The 15,098-nt window shown below is 38.6% G+C and overlaps 1 protein-coding gene across 1 annotated transcript; it reads left to right on the plus strand.

The window, feature by feature from the left end:
* Nucleotides 1–2,218: 2,218 nt before the first annotated feature.
* On the plus strand, nucleotides 2,219–7,466 carry LOC107572787 (nuclear receptor subfamily 4 group A member 1-like). The gene is made up of 7 exons (XM_016259226.1): nucleotides 2,219–2,383; nucleotides 4,105–4,877; nucleotides 5,025–5,154; nucleotides 5,288–5,451; nucleotides 5,559–5,761; nucleotides 5,850–6,028; nucleotides 6,112–7,466. Exons 2-7 carry the CDS (start codon nucleotides 4,107–4,109, stop codon nucleotides 6,366–6,368), a joined length of 1,704 nt encoding a protein of 567 aa, XP_016114712.1. The 5' UTR covers nucleotides 2,219–2,383; nucleotides 4,105–4,106; the 3' UTR covers nucleotides 6,369–7,466.
* Nucleotides 7,467–15,098: the final 7,632 nt, after the last annotated feature.

Below are 15,098 nucleotides of genomic sequence, written 5' to 3' on the forward strand. Positions count from 1 at the left end.
TTATTATTTATTTTTTTTGCACCCTCAGATTCCAGATTTTCAAATAGTTGTATCTTGGCCAAATATTGTCCTGTCCTAACGAACCATACATCAACGGAAAGCAATTTTATTTTTCCAAAAGTGACCCTTATGACTGGTTTCGTGGTCCAGGGTCACATATTATCTCAGCTCAAGCACTGGCCATGTCCAAAGAGTCAGCACCCAGTTCCTGCCACCATGCTGGCCTACTCTGAATTCTTTTGAAGACCTGATGTCCTTGTTTTTAAATACCTAAACTGGATACTGTGTCAGTGGCCTGCATTTCATGTTACTTGGCTGCCAGCACTTGAATCAACCTATTCAGCAAGACTGGGTCACTCGTTCAATGTGTTTTACTGAAAGGTTATACTTGCCGATGTGGCAGAGGAAACTGTCTGTCGCCGGTGTGAAAGTACTATGTAAGAAACAACTGATATGGACTGCTTCTATCATCATGTAGTAGCCTACTCAAGACATGCTCCTTAAAATAGCAGCACAAGCACCTCAACTTCAGAAATTCATGGCTGGCAGTTGATTTATTGTACCTAAAAGGTAGCCAACTAGAGTACAATTGTTTACTAGTTTGAAAATGTACACCTACTACATGCAGAGACAGGGGGCCTCATTTATAAAATGTTGTGCAGAAGCCATTCAAAAATGTATCATATGAGCATCTCTCAAAAATGCGTATACGGGTGATTCATAAAATGAACGTACGTACAGAAAACACACGTAAGCATCTCTTTCAGATGTGAAATCTATGAATCGTAAATGATCTTGAACTTGTGCGCAAATGGATGGTTTCAGCTCTCTGCCTTGTAAACGACTCCTAATTAATGTCATTAACGTGTAAAAGATCACCAGTCATTATCCAAATTCTTTCATTTAGAACAGTGAGCTGCAAGAACAGCTTACATTTTCAAAAACCTGCAGTAGGCCTACTCAAACAAGAAAAAGTGCTCACGTCTGCTCAGACCCTTACGTGACACTAAGCCAGTCAAAGCCAGTTTTCACAAATAGGAGCACTGGCATGGATTTAAGCGTACGCACACTGTAAGATCAAATCTGAGCGTACACACGCTTTATAAATGAGGCCCAGGATGTTGTTACATTTGTCAGGAGTTACTAATGGTCAGAATATCAACCTAAGATAATGGACATCAATAAAGCTTTTTTCTTTAAATATCTTTCATCATGTGAATTATTTCTGCAAGTTAAAGTGAAATGGTGGTACGACATGCATAATAGATATACAAGTCTGTAGAAATGGTAGACAGGGCCTTAACCACCATAGACTCTTCAATTATTCAGAATAGTTGTATTTTTCAATATTTCCTTATTTCCAATTTTGTATATTTCACTACATACTTTTTATTTGTGATAAACAGAGTGCAATTTTAATATGTGCTTTGAAAAATAGGTTCACAAAAATGTATTCATATGTTTTAAATCTAACTGCATAAAATAGTTTTTGTTGACTTGAAGTTATGCTTGGTTTTCATTCCGTTAAAAGGAAAAGCATGAGAATCACCGCATGGCACAAGAGACGTGTCATTTACTGGCACTGTCAATCCCTCGCACACCCAGTATTGTAGTCCTCAGACAGCGCTGACTTCCGTTTTCATTTTTTCTTCGAACACTTTCATGTTTTGACACGTTCATGCTGTGCAGGTGTAGCCCTTCCCTCTCCTCGTGGGCTCTTTGTGGTTTTCTTTAGGAGGAAACTGTCTCATGTGGTATAGCAATAATAACAGAATTTAAGGGAAATTAAAAAAATAATAATAATCAGAACATATAATGTATTTACCCTATGTAATATATTTTTCAAACAATTTTCTAACAAAATAAATTATGTATATAGGCTAAAAAATACTTTTTAATAAAATTTTATCAACTAAATTAATCTCGTTTAAAATGTTTTTTAAAAGCTGTGTTTCTTTTTACTCTTTCTGATGCTCGTCTTTGCTTATTTGCTAGTTATTTGTGTGTTCTCCTCACTATTTTTAACTAAATTCAACCAGTTGCACAGCAGTACGCTGCTATAATTAGAACAATAAACGTGCGAATTGTTTGCGTCAATGGAATCCCGTGTGTGCGTCATGTCTTTTGACTGCGAGCGCTCTGATTGGTCCGCAGCCGGAAAGATTTGCCGAGGATCTCCGCCCCTGCATGGCCATATTTGCCAGTGGAACGCCTCGAGAGGATGCACCTTTGACGTAACGGCACAATAAAGTAGTCGCTATATATCTGCTCGCTCTCAGAAATTTGAGAAAACCGTCTTGTCGTGGCAGGGGACGTTTATACATGGTTATCCATCACTTGAAATACGGACACTTATAGGTCCCTCACCACAACACATTTTCAGGTACGTAAATATTTCTGCTTTTAAAATGTGGAAGTCAGTAAACACTCTTTTCTTTCTGTTTTATGCTTCTTTTAAATCGCATACGAACAGCAGATGAGTTCGCAGTTATTCAAAGTAGGTGTGCGTGCTTATAAATGGAAACCGTTTTCATTTTGAGATATTGCTAATTTGATGTATTTTGTGCTCTTTAGTACTATTCTGTATCCTTTACTACGTGGAGCGCGCGAGTTATTCAGAAACAAACAGCCTTGCGCGTATCTAGATTGAGTTTGAATGCACAGAATGAGCTGGCTTCTGGAATTTAAAATGTAAAAAGACTTGAATGTCAGACGATAAGAAATGTTAGAATAGACTGAGAGGGTGTGTGTATGTTACAGTGAAGTGGTGCGCTTCTGCACGCGCACGGTCTCGCTGCAACAGGTGCTCGCGCAACAGCCAACTACTTATCTGCATACACTCTCCTTTTAAACCTGACTGTTAGGCTATCTGCATGATAGATGAATATATTAAACGGTTCATATAGGTAAAAGACAAATAATTATTTAAAACGAGAAAGGAAAAATGTCATTTTAAACAAGTTCTAAGAAACGATATCATCGTATCCATATAAAAAAAACGTTAATTTACTACACATTTTGATTTACTCTAGAAATGTCAAGTGGTGTAGCCTTTAGTGTACACACACAAACGATGTGAAAAAATAATAACAGTGATGACCTTGACACTCAGGGTCTGAAGGAGTTTGTCTGCTTATTTGTTTACTTTTATTATTATAATTTTGTAAACAAAATGACTTGGCTTCCTGCATGTTGGTTATCCTACACTGACTGTTTTTTTCACAATATGAATAATATTCTGAAACAAAATTGCTTTAGTGATTATTTTCAAACAAATAATTATAAAATATTATGCTAAACTACTTATGCCCAGCATTTCTTTTTTAAATGAATCTTTTTTAACAATTGTTAGACAGTTACACCACCTAGACATTTTTGACTTTAAGAAACATATCTAATGCTAATGCACTGACTTGTGTATAAGTCAACATATTGAGACAATGAAATGTTTAGGGGTCAAATGATCATCAGGTGCCATGTTCTAATGGTGCAAGGTCATGAATGTCTGTCAAACTGCTGAGCCATAATTATCTTATGCGTTTACCAAGTTCATTAAAGTACTTTCTGCAGAATTACTCTTTTAAAACAAATTGATAGTGACACTTTTTCCAAATATTTCCATTGCCGGTCTAAAGATTGAATCCATGTAGTTAGAATGTAGTATGAATGAATGTAAGCACTTTTTCACTGCCTGCAGTTTTTTCTTCTTTTCTTAATTTATCTTTACCTTATGGAACACTATGTCTGAGTTTGCAGGGGAAATTTGAGTCTATCTTAAAAAAGTTCCATATACATACACCGCCCACTCACACTCACCAACATAAACACCCTCTCAGTGAGGCAACCCACGTGTCATGTTCGTCTGACGTCCTTAATGTGGTAACACAATAAGCATGGCTGCCCTTTCCAGCCAGACGGCTCTCTAAGTTTTCTCAGAAATCTCAAAAGGCACTTCAGAGAACTGTGTCTATACAGACTCGTTGGTTGTCGAGTAAGTCTATCTAGGTATAGGTCAGGATGCATTATTCAACTCTTGAGGCGTTTGACGTTTCAGCAGCAATATCTACGGTATTGAAAAGTAGATGTTGTGGTTCTGTTCTACAGAAATGACCTGTGTTCAAAGTCAACATGGAGTCCAGACCTATGAGAGCTCCCTCTTCAGCTCAGAGTTTTTGAATCCTGACTTCACCTCCAGGTTGGCCATGGATGTGACTGACCAGCGGGACCAGCTCTCCGCACCCTCCCTACCCAGCATCACCTCTCTGGTTGGAGGCTACGTTGGGGAGTTTGATACCTACTCATGCCAGATCGGCACAGGTGCTGCTTCTTCCTGTCCGGGCGGCACCTCCAGGCAGGACTCGTTCAAGCTGGACGACCTCCAGGTGTACAGCTGTTACCCAGGCACATTCGCTTTTAGCTACCTAGACGAGACGTTGTCCTCTCCAGGTGGGTCAAACTGCTTTGGAAGTCCAGCATCTGTGCCCTCACCCTCTACCCCGGGATTCCAGCCCATGTCTGCCTGGGACAGCACCTTTGGTCCCTGCTCTCCTGATGAGGGCTGCTGGGGTTCAGAGAAGCCTCTGAACCAGGCCGCCACTTTCTTCACGTTTGGACACGACGAGCTTTCTCCTTTGGGACAGCTGCAGCCACAACTCCCAGATCAGGATCCCTTCTCCCAGTCCCAGCAACACGGTTCTCCACTTCCCTTCAGCCTGGAGCAGGGCAGTCGGGATGGCTCAGGACTCATGGACGGACACCTGTCTCCTAAATTAAGGGGCCCCACAGGAAACGAAGGGCGTTGTGCAGTGTGTGGAGACAACGCTTCCTGTCAGCATTACGGGGTGCGCACTTGTGAAGGATGCAAAGGCTTTTTCAAGGTGAGAGAGCGTGAGCGTACTGTACTTGTCTTGCTGATAAATTATTATATGTTTGAATCATGTCATGTTATGTCAACTCGCTTCAGAATTTTGGATTTGGGAAATCAGGCTTATTTCACTGACTAGGTTTCCCTTTTGATTTTGTAGCGCACAGTACAGAAAAACGCCAAGTATGTTTGCCTCGCCAACAAAGATTGCCCAGTGGACAAAAGGCGGCGAAACAGGTGCCAGTTCTGCCGCTTCCAAAAGTGCCTAGTTGTGGGGATGGTGAAAGAAGGTGAGACTTAAAAATATTATATTAATAAATAAAAAAAGAACATACCAATTAATTCAAAATACATAAAGAATTTAAAATACCCACATACCCTCAAAGTAGTTTTAATAAATGTACCTATTGTGACTCTGTGTAGTTGTGAGAACAGACAGCCTGAAAGGTAGAAGAGGTCGTCTGCCATCCAAGCCAAAAGTTGCTCAGGACTCACTGTCGCTGTCTTCGCCTGTAAACATCATCGCCTCTCTCGTCACTGCCCATATTGACTCAAACCCTGCCAGTGGAAATCTGGACTATTCAAAGGTGAGGACAGACCACACTTCACAACAATCTGTCAGCAAAATTTAAAGCTATAGGGCTGTTTTAATAGTATTGTCAATTAATATATTGTACTTTTGGTCATTGTTTAGTATCAGGAATCGGTATCCGGATTGTCTGAGAAGGAGGATGCCAACGACATACAGCAGTTTTATGACCTGCTAACAGGGTCAATGGATGTGATCAGGAAGTGGGCTGGAAACATCCCTGGATTCAGTGCCTTCTGTAAGGAGGACCAAGACCTTCTTCTGGAGTCAGCATTTGTTGAGCTCTTCATACTTCGGCTAGCTTACAGGTACATGTCAGTTCATATGACACTGAATTTAGCATTATAGCAGTACTATTTGGGGTAACTAAGCATCTATTTATCTCTTTACATTTAGGTCAAACCCTGAGACAGACAAACTTATTTTCTGCAACGGTGTGGTTCTGCACCGGACGCAGTGCGTACGAAGTTTTGGCGACTGGATTGACTCCATTATGGAGTTTTCTCAGAGTTTACACCGCTTGAACTTGGACGTATCATCTTTCTCCTGTCTTGCCACACTGGTCATAATCACAGGTAAATGACTTTGTTCTACACAGACTACAGAAATGTAATGTTTTATCCCAAACAGATCTCTAACTATCACTTGTAACCAAAAGATCGACACGGTTTGAAAGAACCCAAACGGATCGAAGACCTCCAAAACCACCTGATCACGTGTCTCAGAGATCACGTCTCCACAAGTACCCCTGAGGCCACCCGGCCCAACTACCTGTCCCGACTCCTGGGCAAACTTCCGGAGCTGAGAACACTGTGCACCCAGGGCCTCCAGCGAATCTTCTATCTTAAACTGGAAGACTTGGTCCCACCTCCACCCATTGTGGATAAAATCTTCATGGACACGTTGCCATTCTGAAGAGGCTTTATAAATGGACAACTGGAGTGACTTAAACAGATAAAAGAGATGGATATGAGATGTTTGAGATGGAGCTCTTAAGGGTTTGACTAGTCAAAGGACTTTATTGCTTACTGTTCTCTGCTTTCTTGGAATGGAATCGGAGAACGATTACATTCTACTTACGCCTGCGTTTGGAGATCACATAGTCTTCAACATTGAACTCACTAAGAGACATATAACGAGAATTATTCATTTGGTTGAACGTGTTAGTAACTCTAAACAGACATGGAGTTTCAAATCTTAGTATACTTTAGCTGAACTGGTGGCTTCAGTCAGTAGCATGTCAGGTCAGTGTTGCAAAACAAGAAGCTCAAATGCTCAACATGTGACTTCAAGATGAAAGAAGTCCCATCAGTATTACAGCTATGTTTAGATGGCATATTCCACATAGACAGCATCCAAGAATCCAGTAAAACATCTTCCAACTTCATGTTAGAAATGCCATGGACCAAAACAGGGAGTACAAACAGCATTTACTTGGATGCTTAAATTATCATACAAAGCCTTAAATACGCTGAAGTGCCAGAGAACTGTCTCCCTTAAACATGCTCCAAAACATGCTTACACTGAAAACAGAGATTTACTGTGTTTGAGTACAGGACTGATTTGAGTGCATTGGAGGACTGTGGTACACTTGTCTAATGTTTCAGATCCAGTGACACTAGAAACTTTAGTGTATTTTAAGAGTCAGTAGTTTATATAAAAGATTGAAAAGTCACGAGAGATCCAGTGCAGCTACTGTACATGTACCATGTACAGCCTCTTACATGCAAATACTTTTAAGTATTATTACAGACGCCTGACTTAGTTTAGTGTACCAGTCAAACCTTAGCGTAATTATATTTGTATGTATGTATTTTAAAGATGTATAGGTATGACTAGAGCTTCTGCAGACTGTAACTTTTCTCATAATGACAAAATCAAGATCAGGCATTCTGAAATTTTTATTTTTTACATAAAGTGAGAGGTATTGCTTATCTTTCATTGATTTTGTGCAGCTCTCTAAATAAATTTGGAACAGAAATCCTCTTGGGTGCTATGAAACATTTCTTTACATCATTTAGTTTATCGATAAAGGGGATATAGCAAAATCTGCATGGCTTTTCTTTCATTTAAAAAAAAAAGAAGTGGTTAAAGGGTGGTTTCTGTCATCATTTGCTCACCATTTCAAACCTGTGTTTTTCTTTCTTCTTTCAAACATAAAAAAAAGTGTTTAGCACTTCTAGCTTGTATCCTGTGGGCCTCATTTATAAAATGTTGCATAACATTCTACATGCGTACATGTGATTCTGAGAAATGAAAATTTGCACAAAAATGTGCATATGACTCATCCAGATGAGTGATCTATCAATCACAAATGATCTTGAAATTGTGTGCAGCTGAATAGTGTCAGATCTCTGCCCTGTAAATGCCCCCTAATTAATGTAATCTGCTTAGAAACAAGCACCAGTCAATGTCCAAATCCTTTACTTGAGAACGCCAAGCGGCATGAATTGCTTTATATTTCCAAATACCTGCAGTACTCAACTCTGCCACAAGGAAATCATGTACGCCCACTTAGAATCTGATCTGGCGCGAAGCAATAGAGATTATAAAGTTTTTTTAGAAATATGAACATTGGCGTGGAATGGATTTTAGCACACTCTTAAATTAAATCTGTGCATGTGCATGTTTTATATATGAGGCGTCTGCTGAAGCCATATAAATGATTTTTTTCTGAGACAAATTGGTTCATATATGTTATGTTAACTCCTGTGACATTGAGTCAGTGAATCCAATTTGTCAACAAATCATCCAGACCTGTTTTGTGAACTAGATTACAATATCTAATTCAAAAGAGTCATTTATGAATCACACATGCTAATGAACATGCCAAAGAAAGCTAGGGCTTAAAATAGAACACAGTCATAAAGATAACGTTTATGACAATTTTATGGTTCTTTTTATTTTTTGTCATTGTGGAGCTTGACAACTCCAGTCTTCATTCACTTTCATTATACTGCAAAGAGTGGGCAAAAATTAACCTTAAGTAAAAAAAAGAAGAACGTACAAATTTGGAATGGCGTGGAAGAGGAGGAGATTCTGCCCGATCCATTTATCGTATAGCTCAAGTATTGATTTGTTTCTTTACTATATAGAATTTCAACATTGCTTTCATAGAGTAATCATGATGTCATCTGGTTACTGCACTGTGATGAGCTTTCCCTATCTTGAAGGAAGTGGTTTTGAACATTCTCCATATGGACAGCTAGCTGGCTAATCTGTGTCATGCGAATGATTCAGATCTGAACTTGATGCCACATCAGTTTGACGTGGTTCTTGAACTATATTTAGATCTGTCTTTCTTTTTTACCATCAGGCCATTTTCAATCAGATTATCACATACGTCATTATATTGCTTTATGAGGCTATGCTCATATTTAGACTAAGGGATTTCATCATACCCCTGACGATGAGGTGGGGTAAAAGTGTGTCAATTATACAATTAGCTAAATTAAATGAAAGAAATTGGTTTTATTGGTGAATAAACGTGGTTATTAAAAGACGTTCAGTTTGTTAGTACTACAGAAATAGCCTAGAAAATAGTACAGTAAAAAAGCACTATGAACATCTCAGCAACCATACAGCAACTCCCTGTAAACCCTCATTGCTGTAATGATGAAAACGAACAGACTACTAGCCAATTTGCAGTTTGTCTAAAAGTATCGGTAGCTCATTGGAGTGTGTAAATCATCTCATCAGATTTCATTCAGCTAAATTCATCACAACATTGTAGGTACAAAAGCTTCATCACCTGACTGCGTCCCATTCTAAAATACAGGGTTTATGAGCAGGGCCGTGCACAGACCTTTTGAGGGGCATGTGCTTAAAATGAAAAAGGGCACCCCCCCCCTTTTTTTTTACTGGTCACATCTTAATAAGCGGAGCGTATAGAATACTACATTCAAAAATTAGCTAGCTAGCAAATACATGCATATTAACATCGTAAACATTAACCATGCTGTGAGTGTGAGTGTGACCATATATGATATGATTAAATGTTAATAAATTAAGGGTATCAGCAAATAGCCATCATAAATCAAAGAAGAATTTTCATAGAAATATATTTTACCTAGCTGACGAGGAACACTCATTCGCTTTGTGTCAAACTCAAATGCAGTTATGGCCGGGTTTTTGACCAGCGAATGTGTGCAAATGTGCAATTTGTCCATCATTAAAACGGCAGCATCACATTACGTTTTGATCAACAGGTTACAAAGTTTGTTGTAGCTAAATGGGCGCTCAGTTTTTCCTGTTGTAAAATACGTTTGGCCAAAATGTCATTTTATAAAAGATGAAATGCTACTGTATGCACACGCTATTTAAGTGTAGGCTATTGGCTATGACTAATTTAGATGGCAAATGCCCTCTCTCCGCAGGTCCGGTCTCAGACCTCAAATGCATAAAACATGAGCCTTTATACAGTAGACATACTAGTGTTTCTTGCGTAAAGACAACGCTGTACTTATACAAACAAGAAGATATTTATTTACCCTTGGAAGACGTTCAGCTGCTCTGCTGTGGAACTTCAATTCACTGCACTCAGTCGGTCAAGACAGGGGGTGGAGTTATGAGGTTTGACTGACAGTTTGAGCGGATCCAACAAGATTTAGTCACAAACTCTTTTTAATACCATTAATTCGCTAAATATATTTGTAAAACAGACAGACAGACGTAAAGGGTGACCAATAGCATTGATTTATTGAAGAAGAACAAAAAAAAAAGGGCACTTCGGAGTGCAAGGACAAAAAGGGCATGTGTTCTGCACAGGTTGAGCCCTACCTGTGCACGTGCCTGTTTATGAGTCACAGGTACCCCTGCAGACCCATACTATCATGATACCTCGCACCAGACTACCTTGGAACACGGAGAGCCTTTTTGTCCCTAAGGGGTATTTCGAAATAATTTTGTGCGGTAGCTTCAAAACCCTGAGTCTGCTGGCTGTCAGTCACGTTACACACCACAAGGCCTGCAGGGTGTCACATATCCTCCTCCCCTGAAGAGAACACCAAATTCTATGGCCTAATTTTGGGCCACTGTAATTTGCTCTGACATCTCCTGTGCCTGCCAAGGTATGCGACCGATGGTACCACCAAGGAAAGTACAACTGAGCAGACAGAGTAAGTGCCAGGGACTGCGTGTGACACCTTCCTCCAGCGCTCCAGACCAGCAGATGCATTTTGGGGCTTAAATTGAAAAGGATCCTCAACATCAGTGACCCTGGGCAGAAATGTTATGTAATATCCCAGGCCATTCTAAATTTAACTATATAATACATAATACCTGGGCGGTGGCAATGAAATTGGCCCGAAAGTGGCTTACAGTTTGCCTCATGAAGTGAGTCATTATAGAAAAGGGATATCCCAAGAAACAATGAGTTTTCTGAGAGCGGGCCAGTGCAGCACCTTATATTTTGTATTCATTTGCATAGTTTGTCGTTAAAACTCTCTTCTTCGCTGAATTTCATGTCTGTTAATAAACAGCTTACTTAGAGTATTCATGTTTATATTTTAGTAAATAATTCGCACAGCTCTTGTGGGCACCTTGCACAGACAGTGAGAAGAAAGAGGAAACCCTGTGGTAAATACATTTAGCTCATCATTGTGTCCTGTAACTCAATCTGCTCCCTTGTCAATTTGACAATGACAGATGAGAGGGGAAGAGCCACATTTTCCTGGCTTATGTGGTATTATGAACCGAGTTCATTCAAAATCAAGACCTATAAACTGCAGACAGATAGATAGATAGATAGACAGACAGACAGACAGACAGGGTAAGGTAAGGTATGGTGTTCTAGATTATTGCTAGGGCGTTGCTAGGCTGTTTTTGATGGTTACTACACGGTTGCTAGAGATACATTTTAACTGTTATAACTTGTCTGGCAAGCCTATAGGAACATCTGAAGGACATGGCAGCACTCTAATAAAAAATACCAGAGCTCATCCACAAGACGTAATTGGATAAAGTCATTATCACTCCGATTACAGCAGTTATGTGGGCAAGGCCAGGGACAACATACAAAAATATCCACAGTTTCCATGTTCAGATTACTCTGGTAAAGACAGCTTTTCGGTGCAAAATCAAAACAAGGTGTCGAAAAGCACATTGCCATGGTGACAATTACACAAGACTGGTCCACCTCCAAAAAATTAAGTTATTATATAAGCCTCCACCAGCCTCCTGTACTGGTCACCAACAGTCTTGAGAACATGAGAATGCTGGGATATATAAAACAAGACCGACAGGGAGGCTCAAGTTTCGATGAGGAGCTGCAAGTTTTGGATTAGAGCCCAGAGGTTGTTCTGAGTTCTTCCACACTCCAAGAACAAGGAGGCACAAAATGAACACATGCAGGACCCTCATAACCAGATACTAACCATGTAACAGGTGTGTATATATAAAGTCATCGACAGCCTTTCAATTTTTGAGCCTCACTGCTTTGGTGCAAGTAAATTCTGACAAATCATCCAAAGACACTGCATGCAAACATCTTCTCAAATCCTTCTTCCGGATTTAGCTGTAAACATGCATTAGCAACTTTGTATTATTTGTAATATAATTCTGTCAGCCTGCAGTCTTGCTCACTCTGGGACAGACAGCAGGGCTATTTTTATAAACTGTGAGCCCATGTAGATTCAGTGAAAGAGTTGACAAAGTGTTGTTGACGGCTTGTCATGCTCTAAACAGGTGCAGCGGCATATGATCGATAGTGAGCGGAGCATAAAGCGGAGGGAACATTTACTGTACACACTGAACTCATGACTCAATCCGAACATGCTAAACCAATCCAGATTGGGCATCATGTGGTCTATCATGCAGTGTGAAAATGTGTCATGTTTCATCTATGATAATATGGCCTTAGTTGTAAATTAGGGGTGTTGAGGGACAGGTTGAGGGCGAGGGACAGAGACTGAATGCTAATACTGGAGGAAGATAGGAGAGATAGATAATAGATAAAGATAGATGGATGTTGTATGACTGAAGAATCTTTAGTTATTTCCATCCAGCACTTGTTTCAATTCAACACTCAATCGTTCCATTTGAATGAATGCTTGGACGGATAATAAAAGAAATCACAGAACAGCTCCCGGACATGAGCCTTCCCACTCAACAGAGAAAGCCTTATCCCCGGGAATAATCACACAGATTCTTGATTCCTAACACCACATTTTAGCTCTGTTACAAGTCTACACTCTGTTAATTCTTCTGCCTGAAATTTGAGAAAATTCTAAGGAAAAGCATCAAATGGTTCTGCAAAATGTTGTAATGTGATCTCAATTTGGAGATGGAGCATGTCAAATCTGCCAAAAAATAAATAATTTGTTTTAATCAAATAAATTTGAAAAAAAAAAAAAAAATGCCATAAGTGTGACAAAAAAATCCCCCTACGTGACATTAAATAATAATAATAATTATAAAATGTTTTAATTTGTACTGTTTATTTTTATTTCCTGATTTTTCATAATAATAATAATAATAAATATTATTATTATTATTGTTATTACAATAACAAAGAGTAACAAGTAATGAGAAATAATTACACAGCACAAATGTAATGAAAGTAAAAACTAGTTAAAAAATAAACATTAATAAATAATCATCTAAAATAATAAGAATGATAAACTGAACTTGGACAATTGTGTCAATGTAATCTGACATTAAAAACATTATGGAAATTGAGAATGAATTATTTTTAGTGTACATCTTAAAGAAAATGTAATTCCTAGTATTGGTAATGGCAAAAGTAAATGGATACAATAAGAAAATAAAAAATAAATAATCATCTGCATTATTAAGAAAAATAAGTATATTAAACCGAGCTTGGACAAGCATGTGTTGATGTATTCTGATATCAAGAAATTCACAAAAGTTATTTTTAACTATATTGAGCTCCTGTATCTTATTAAAGAATATTGCATTCCTTAGGATATGACACCTTAAATGCAAAACAAAAATAAATGGAAATATTAACGCTCAGCTTGTCACGTAGGGACCCCCTCCTAGAACGGCATGGCCCACGGGGAATGCTTCAATATGTGCAGTGAGGCCTGTTCACCCAGCAACTGCACTGCATTACAACACAGCGGTTAGAAAACCAGCTTTACCACGAGACACAGTGAGTACAGATAGGAATGTCGCACATTTCAACTGATATATAGTAAAATGTCTGTTTGTATTAACATGCGGCATTTCACAGAATTCACATGTTTTGTCAACTACAATAGGCAGGATCCTACTATGAAACTGGCTGAGCAGGTTTATTCTTTTACAGAATGAATGCAAATGAATGAGTAAAACAACTATGCCAACCGTTCTGCTGTAAATAAAGTAGAATCTGACATTAACTGCAGTGTTTCCACTTTTTTTAAATTAGAAATAAATAATTTGCTTTCTCCTTTCAACTTTTTCCGTTTATGCATGCTATTTTAGATTTGATATGTTACACAAACATGAAAGCACATTCTAACCTGCTAATACACACACTCTCTCTCTATTTCTCCCACACACTACAGGCGTAGATTCCTCTCAGTGTACACGTTGCTCCCCAGAGGAATTATATTTTGGGCTTTCAGAAGGGTGTCGTGGGTGGGGATTGCCAGTCCCTAACATTAGCCTTGAGTATAAAAATAACCTCTCATCACATGAAATCAATAACAGCACTTAGATGTGACGCAGTGCGTGTTCGCGAAGTCAGGCCCCTCTGGGATTATCACACAACTTGGCAAGTGTAAGTGACACCATCACTCTCACCTGGACCTGAGGAAAATCCTGCGCCACGGTAAAACGGAAACAAGTTGCTAACAACATGGTGGTGACTAATTTACCAGCTACCAATATTCCAGTTCTCTGCTTTAAACATGCTGCAGCATATAATTTCCCCCCTTTTTCAACAGCATAAATGAACCTCATCTGGTTTATGACAATCTCAGTATAATCTGATAAAGAATATACAACCAATATGAGCTTGATTTTGTCACATTTCATAAGAATAATTTTAGACCAGATTAAATAAATTAATAATTAAATTAAAATACAAATAGTATTATTACAAATAGTATTATTTTAGTATTTGTTATAGTACGATACAAATAGTATAGTTTTATATAAATTAGAAATAATTTAAAAATTCTTATAATAAAAACTTAATTAAAAAATAATTAATTTAGGTGAAAAGCAATAAAAATTATAATAATAAAGCAGCCAAGCATGATCAATATTTGCACTGCCAGCCCATCTGTAACGCCGCTAACATGTTCAAGAGGAGTGATATTAACAGTGAAAAGTTCCAGTGCTGCTGGACTGTAATATCAGCTATCTTGGAATGGCCCTCGGCCAATCAATTTAAGGGATAGGAATTAGCTGTTGTATAATATTAATTAGATAATGTTAAAAGGTTGTCATGCATCTGCAAAGATCATCAGCCTGTCCTTAGAGAGTAATCATAAACCAGCAATTACATATGTGTTCTAAAAAGCAAAAGGTTGAAGGGGTGCATCTCTGAGCACTCTTAGCATGAGGATGTGCACCATCTACAGATGAATGGCTGATGAAAGCTATTTAGTCATTCAGAATTAAAGCATTTTAACTAATAACTTAACTCAAATAACTTAATATAACTTTCTGTAAGACTAAGAACTATACATATAC

Source organism: Sinocyclocheilus grahami, unplaced genomic scaffold (assembly GCF_001515645.1).
Source record: "Sinocyclocheilus grahami isolate Dianchi unplaced genomic scaffold, SAMN03320097.WGS_v1.1 scaffold1812.1, whole genome shotgun sequence".
NCBI classification, from domain to species: domain Eukaryota; kingdom Metazoa; phylum Chordata; class Actinopteri; order Cypriniformes; family Cyprinidae; genus Sinocyclocheilus; species Sinocyclocheilus grahami.